Raw genomic sequence first — 7,509 nt, 5'->3', positions numbered from 1 at the left:
GGTAGAGCCTTACCCTTCTCGGGTCTCTTCAGGTTTGTTTGTGATTTGATTTAATCCACATCTAATGCTTAGTGTTGTTTCTGTCGAAATGCTGAGACTTTCTTCAATTTTTACAGGCAGCTTGAGAAAGAAGCCGAAACTGTGATCAGTGTCCTGCAACCTGGCCCATTAGGAATCATAGAACACAAGTTCACGCCTCAAGAGATTCGTCTGGCCAAAGCTACAGTGTGTAGATCAGTCGAGAATTGGAGAAGACATTCTAAGCTTGACCATGCTAATGGCGTTTTAAATCATTTCATCTCTAATAAGTGAAAAAGTGAGCACATCTCCACTCTTGAATTAAAATGCCTTTTTTCATTTTGTTAAAAACAATTCTTAAATTATTAATGAAAAAAAGCATCTGTTAGTTATGAATAAGCATTGCTGATTACACACTTGCACTTGTTGTTTAAAGACATGACAGTGCATTTGTAGTAGAAGGCAAAAAAACGTAGTATAGATTCTTTAAACCCAAATGGCTCCAGCTCTTCTTAGCAACGCAGCTAGTTGGTTCTTGACTTGGAGAGTCATCACCTGGTTAGCACCACCTATTAACTGTTCCCCTATGAACACAGCTGGTACACTCGGATTACACCCCATCTGTACCAATGCTTTCTCCACCTCCTGGCCGTTACACAACTGATCAAGCTCGTACACCGTCATCTTTGCTCCGTACCCTGAGATCAGTGTTTGGATTGAATGGCTCATGCAGCAACTGCTTTTGCTGAATATCACCACTGGTTTCTCTGCAACTAAGCTTCTGATGCTTTCCATTTGGATACTTAGTAGGTAGGGAATGTAATACTTAAGTGTAAGAGGGAACGCAATGGTTGTGTTTTTGTTTTGATGCTATACAACGTAAGTGTCTATTTATAATGTTTGATGATTGGAAGAAGGGTAAGATTGCGTAAATCAGATCTTTGTCACTACTTTTCTATACCTTTTGTTCATAGCCCACCAATGATGTGCCCTTTGGCGTTCCCTAAAAACTGCATGAACTTAAGATTCTTTCTTTCATATTTTTTGAAAAAATGTGAGAACCAAGTGGCATATACAGTTCATGAGCCTTTTACCAAATATGGAAATATCATTGCCAATGGTTTAGTGCTGATCCAAGGATCCAAGGTGGTTTGCAACAGTGTGATTACGTTGCAATACCTTTTTATTTTTGCTTTTGATGGCATTTACTGAGGTGGAGATTGGACTATGGTTTTTATCTTTTCAAGCAACAATAGATTCTCCCCCCCACAGTTTTCAGTCTCAAAAGGAACAGAAAGCAATAAAGAAAAGAAGGAAAAAAATAGTCTCTGAGGTACTTTTTCTGCTAGTGTGACCTGGAGTCTAGAGAGCAAGTGAGTGTATGATCAGACCCAAGATCTTGCTTTTAGCTTTTTTACGCCATCTTCGCAACCATTTTTCCAAAGTTATATATTTAGCTTTACACTGTATTCAAAAAACAATCTGAATGTGAGAGTTTGTCTTAACTCTTAAGAGTTCTTCTTTCTTGTTGCATTGACTCTCACAAAAAAGATAAAGAACCCCACCAACCAATCCATTTCTGTGGATTCTTGAAACCATATTTGGAAATCCATAGAAATGAGGAATCTTTTGGTAGAGAAGGGCCATGTGTCAAACATTTCATCATGATTGACTTATTACTTATGTTATGATAATAATAATAATAATAATAAGAGCATAGATTCTTGTTCATCATATATTCTCTTCAAGATCTCTAGAACAGTCTGTTTTACCAAATTGGCTCCCACAATTTCCCAAAGGCCAATCATAGTATGTTGTTATCTTCTCCACAGAACTGCTACTACATTGGTGCGTTAATGGAATGAAAACTTGGAACTGTAATTAGTGAACAAAGTATGCTTCCAATTCGAAGTTACAGGGAGAAAACATTAAAACAAGAATTAGAATTTCAGTAAAACTTCTGATACAAAGAAAAGTACTTCGTCAAAGCTCATTCTTGACGAGCACGACGGAGTTATAGTGTTCACCGAGCCCAAAAGCATGCCGGTGATACGATAACATGAGGCTGGAGTCATTCCCTGACTTATACTCTTTGCCCATTTCAACGTCAGGAAATGATCCTGAAAACACCATTATGTGTTTCCTCAAGCAATGCGTCAAGGCTCCTAGCTCCAACTGACCGCCCCAGGCAGCCGTTGACTCCACTTCTCTGCAGTATTTCTCAAACCGCTCCTCCGCAGACTCTGTTTCTGATAAGAAGAAGGGGATGAAATCGGTTTTGTGATCTCTCATGTATGCAGCAGCCATTTCTCTTAGCTTCTGGTACGTGTAAGGAGGAGATGCACCGAGCTGGTGCTCTACTGCTCGGTAAAGGCAATGTCCGTCTGGTTTGATCTCGCTGACTGTTAGCCCCAGCGGTTTAAGCTTCTTCTCGAGCTTTAGGTTCTCGACCATACGATCACTCGTCACATTGCTTTGTTCCTCTTTGATTCTCTGCTCTCTGTCCGCTTCTTCTTTGGCTCGTTTCTCGCGCCTTTTCACGCTCTTGCTAGGCTTTGTGGAGTGTTCTTGCTGAGCAGTGACAGAGACTCCAGCGATGGCTCTCACCAAAGTGTCGATATCTCCTCCTTTCTTCTCACTCGTTGTTTCGATGTTGCTGCTACTACTGCTGCTGCTGCTAAAACCTTGCGAGGCGAGCTCTTTGAGCTGTTTCTCTTTGAGCTTTGTGGAGAGTTTTGAAATGTCTTGTTCGACTTGCTTCTTCTTAGCTTTCTGCTCAGCTTTGCTTCCTTTAGCAGCTGCCTTTTTCAACTCCGTCTCCTTGTTCTGTACTTGTTTTATCTCTTGCCTAGCAGTAAAGCAAACATCATCATAAACAACAACAACACTTGTGATAAATCAATAAGGTTTTAGCAGCAGCAGTGGTGGTGGTTACCTGTGCCTAGCAAGCATCTCATCGACAGTTTCATGTTGCTCCATCGTGATTTCATCCTCGGACACATTATTGTCTGCCATTTAACGAGCCTAACAAGATAATACCAAAAAAAAAACATTGATTTCGTTCCAGTTTTAGTTTGGTCCTCAATTTAAAAAAAAAAAAAAAGATCAGACAATAATAACACTCGGCGTAAACAAAACAAAACAACAACTCATTATATGAAGAGATTCTCCAAAGCAATAAACCAAGATCGAAACACATTGACCAATTCAATAAATAATCTTCTACTACTAAACACTATAAGAATTTACTAGAGAGCCGACTTGTTTTTTTTTATATAAAATAACGAGGCTTTCAAATTACTCTAAATTGTACCCTACAGTTCCAACTGAATTTAACAATTCGACCTGCAAATCAGTGATACAAGGAACCAAAGTTCGTACCTTTTGATCGAAGGCGAAGAACTCAATTTGTGAATTAGGGTTTACTGAAAAAAAAAAAGGATTTGTCCCAAAAAAACTATGTATATTATACTTTGACCCAAAATAATAATATATATAAATGGGCTATAGAAGAAGCAAATCAGTGTAGACTATATTTATTGGACCTTAAGGCCCATTTAGATCAATCACTCAGATTTTTTTTTTTGACAAGTAGAACTTTATATTTATTCTGTCAACTCTAGCTTGGATTTTTAGTAAAAGAGAAAAGGAATCCTTTCACCACAAAAAAAAAGAAGAAGAAAAGGAATCCATTCTAGGATAGTCTATGTGAGAGACCTAACAAATAAATATCAAATATCAATACATATTTGAACAAAATATATACTCAATAAGTATTAATTAGTCACAAGTGTTACTGAAACATTCCATTGTTTTCTAATCACAAAATATGTTACTATAAGAAAATTTATTCATGAAAACTATAAAATATATAAAAGGATTTTTGTTATCATTCTTAATATTTTCAAGAATAACACTTTTAATAAAATATATGTAGTTGTAATATGATAGTATTAGGAAATCCAATACTTATCTATGTAGTTTCCGATTCACTGATAGTGGGGAGAGATTTATTCACCTATCTATATAGGTGAAGATATTTAAAAAGAATATTAATCAGTAAAGAAACATATATATTCATATAAAATATGAAAATTGTTCATATGTTTCACCTATATGCCTAAAGATTGATTCGTGTATGGCCAAGTGGAGATAGTGTCTTAAACTGTAGGTTTGGTTCCTAAGCATCTTACCCACAAAACTCATAGAAAGGCAAGCTCCACCCATTATTTGATCATATCGAACAAAATGTTTTGTAGTTTATAAATATTTTATATTCGCTATATGTAAATATGAATCGTATCAAATCTATACCTATAAACCTTGAATATGTATAGGTAATTGTAATGATTTACCACGTCGAATGAACAGTGATACAATCATATTGTATAGTGGCAAAAAAATAAAAACAAATGTAACTAATTCCTAACAAAAGAATTCGTTATAAAGTTGGAAGAGTTGAAAGATAACATGATTTTTCCTCTTTTACTGTGATTTCAATTATCTAACCACAATTCACAAACAATAAAAACTAGATCCAACGTGTTATCTAGAGGACCGGACAGTCGTATTCATCCAATGGCTCGTCTCTTCTTTGTTTTTTTTACAAATGTCAAACCCCGGTTAATTTCAATAAATTTATGGTTCTCGAGATTTCAATATTCATAGAAAGAAAAAAAGAAGGAATTATATCCAGAAAGAAAACTTATAGATATTAGAACATGATTAACGGAAGTTCTTTTCCAAATTCTTACCTTTGTAAAATTATAAATTAATCAAAAATAGGAAAGAGATTAATAAGAGGTTCTAATTGTACAACTTTTTAGATGAGAATTAAACTCCAATTGCCAAGTGTCAACAAATTAGAAAGTTTTTGAAAGTTAAGATGAACGCATGTACATAAAATAGTAATAAATTTATTCTTTTTAGATATTGTCATGGTATCAAAACGTTAAAAATACTCTTAAATGGGTTACAGTTGAAACAAGACAAGTAGACGACACATGGATATGGTATCTTCATTTGGACACACATATTACATATAGATGGAATCATTGACAATTTTTTCTTTTTTAATCATTGACAATTGACATATACATTTACAGATTCTTCTATACATTCCTTTATAGGTACACAGATTATACAATGGCTGTGTATGTTTGTGGAGTGGGGTCAGATATAGATAAACTTCTTATCTCAGATTTTTTTCCAATGTCAAAGATGACGCAACAGTCACCACCAAACATCTGATTTTCCTCTTTGCATACACTTCTCAAGTTTTTCTTTAAAGTTAGGTTTTAGTTTATAATGTAGCCACCTTGAAACATTAAATGTATAAACCCCCTTTATTAATTGTTTTAGTTGTAAAGCGCAATGCATATACATTGAAATACCCCTATTACAAAATCCATGCATCTACAAATCACTATTTTAGATAGATTTTGTCGTCCACGTATAGAGCAAATTAATACTAGATGATTCTGTCTAGAAGTGGCTTTTTCTCTCAGGTACTTAGGCTTTATATTATGATCATGACAATGTTAACTACTCCCTCTGTTCCTAAATATAGGATTTTTTGGAGTTTTTCTTTGTTCCACAATATAAGATTTTCTATATTTTTAAGGTAGTTTTGTATACTTTTGAGGTTTTTTTTTTATTAAAAATTGAACTGATTAAACTTTATTGGTAGACAGTTATTGGAAAGTGTGTAAGTGATATAAATAATTAAATAAAGTGCAAATAATTATTATAGTCTTAATAAACGTGAAAAGTGTAGAAAATCCTATATTTAGGAACAGAGGGAGTATATTATATCATTCATATATTAATTAATTAACACCAAAAACGCATAAAAATCCTTTTTTGTGCATGGCACCGTACCTCAAATTATCAACCTTCCACGTTTTCCACTATGACCTCAAAATGGAACAAAATATAATTATAGATTAATGATTTGGGTATGTGATGCTACTGCCTGCCACAGACCGAAAGTGATATAAGTCATATCTCTATTATTTCTTTTCTTACAATATAATACACATTATAATATATGGCAAGAGACAACTAATCACACCTCTAATATAACTCCATTTCAATAATAAATTAGAAATCAATTAAAAACAGTAATCTCCATCAGACAAAATCATAAGAGTAAGCATTTTTTCTTATCCAAAATCCTATCGCAAAGAACTTAGCCTCTTTCGAGGAAACTTTGGTTTGTGGGACATTTCAATTACAATATATATTTCGAGTGGGGTACTATATCAATTATATATTTATCCAGTATATTTTTTATAAAAAACCCCGAAATAAAATAATCCAAAAACTTCCACAATAACCATTATAAATAACAACTGATCCAAGCACATGTACAACACACAACATAAGCCTTTCTCATTCCCAAAACAAAAACTTCATTACTAACTTCTGTTTCTTCAAAAGCAAATGGAGAGAATAAGAGATTTGTCGTCGAAGAAAGCAGCAGTGATATTCACAAAGAGCTCGTGTTGTATGTGCCATAGCATCAAGACGTTATTCTACGAACTAGGAGCTAGTCCGGCGATCCACGAGCTCGATAAGGACCCCGAAGGCCGTGAAATGGAGCGTGCCCTACGTGCGCTTGGCTCATCAAACCCGGCGGTTCCAGCCGTTTTTGTCGGAGGAAGGTACATCGGATCATCCAAAGACATTATCTCGTTCCACGTCGACGGGTCGCTCAAACAGATGCTTAAAGACGCTAAGGCCATATGGTTATAGCCTTCCAACCTACGTATATGCATATATATATGATGTCAATAATCAATGTGTTAAAAACACATATATTATATATAAGTATCTAGCTATAACCGGGAGGAAGCATAGATGTTTTAAAATGCTTTGCTTCCTCCGCATGGATGTCATTTTATAATAAGGTATATGCATTTGTAGATGTATATATGTATATTGACTTGCATATTGTACGGAGGGAAAGACAAGTGTACCTTAAAGCAACTGTGTAACACTATTGCTAAATTTCCACGTACGTGAAGATAAAATAAAGTCTTAAATCATATGATTAATGTATCATTTGCTAAAATGTTAGTGATTTGATATTATTATTGTACAGACGAGTGTATATAAATTTAACAATCGAGATATGATAGATCGATGAAGTGACAAGACATTAGATGATTATCAAGAAGGAATTATACACGTAGACGAGTAATAGTAAAGGATTTATTGTCTTCGGTGAATGAACAAAAAGGAGAATCCAAAACACTTGAAAAGCTTCACCCACAAGGCACTGGAAATGTGGTCAGTGCGGAATTCACGTCCCACCAGGGGCGAATCTACCCTTTACAGCATGGGTGCAGCTGCCCCCAGTAAAATCTACAATTGAGTTAAAATACATAGAGATTGTTTAAGATTCCGTAGCCTAGGTGGTTATAACTCTTCTCATGCCCCCACTGAACCAGGGTTCGAATACCTTGCAACCCCCCTTTTACCTTGTTT

At 35.0% G+C, this 7,509-nt stretch overlaps 3 protein-coding genes across 3 annotated transcripts; 1 reads left to right on the top strand and 2 right to left on the bottom strand.

The window, feature by feature from the left end:
* Positions 1–405: 405 nt before the first annotated feature.
* On the bottom strand, positions 406–974 carry LOC130507097 (monothiol glutaredoxin-S6-like). The gene has a single exon (XM_057001807.1). The coding sequence runs from the start codon at positions 811–813 to the stop codon at positions 505–507; it is 309 nt and encodes a 102-aa protein (XP_056857787.1). The 5' UTR covers positions 814–974; the 3' UTR covers positions 406–504.
* A 903-nt stretch (positions 975–1,877) lies between these two features.
* Positions 1,878–3,475, bottom strand: LOC130507099 (OVARIAN TUMOR DOMAIN-containing deubiquitinating enzyme 5-like). The gene is made up of 3 exons (XM_057001809.1): positions 3,400–3,475; positions 2,954–3,042; positions 1,878–2,866 (listed from the first exon to the last, which is right to left on the bottom strand). The coding sequence occupies exons 2-3, from the start codon at positions 3,031–3,033 to the stop codon at positions 2,002–2,004; spliced, it is 945 nt and encodes a 314-aa protein (XP_056857789.1). The 5' UTR covers positions 3,034–3,042; positions 3,400–3,475; the 3' UTR covers positions 1,878–2,001.
* A 2,904-nt stretch (positions 3,476–6,379) lies between these two features.
* On the top strand, positions 6,380–7,067 carry LOC130507098 (glutaredoxin-C11). Its single transcript, XM_057001808.1, has one exon. It carries the CDS (start codon positions 6,463–6,465, stop codon positions 6,772–6,774), a length of 312 nt encoding a protein of 103 aa, XP_056857788.1. The 5' UTR covers positions 6,380–6,462; the 3' UTR covers positions 6,775–7,067.
* Positions 7,068–7,509: the final 442 nt, after the last annotated feature.

Source organism: Raphanus sativus, unplaced genomic scaffold (assembly GCF_000801105.2).
Source record: "Raphanus sativus cultivar WK10039 unplaced genomic scaffold, ASM80110v3 Scaffold4023, whole genome shotgun sequence".
Taxonomy (NCBI): Eukaryota; Viridiplantae; Streptophyta; class Magnoliopsida; order Brassicales; family Brassicaceae; genus Raphanus; species Raphanus sativus.
This window is presented reverse-complemented; position numbering and strand designations above follow the sequence as displayed.

Bases quoted from the DNA above. Each gene is read 5' to 3' on its own strand.
- LOC130507097 (XM_057001807.1), bottom strand. From the start codon at position 813: ATGGAAAGCATCAGAAGCTTAGTTGCAGAGAAACCAGTGGTGATATTC.
- LOC130507099 (XM_057001809.1), bottom strand. From the start codon at position 3,033: ATGGCAGACAATAATGTGTCCGAGGATGAAATCACGATGGAGCAACAT. The intron at 2,867-2,953 runs GTAACCACCACC...CTTTACTGCTAG, and splicing joins GAGATGCTTGCTAGGCACAG to GCAAGAGATAAAACAAGTAC.
- LOC130507098 (XM_057001808.1), top strand. From the start codon at position 6,463: ATGGAGAGAATAAGAGATTTGTCGTCGAAGAAAGCAGCAGTGATATTC.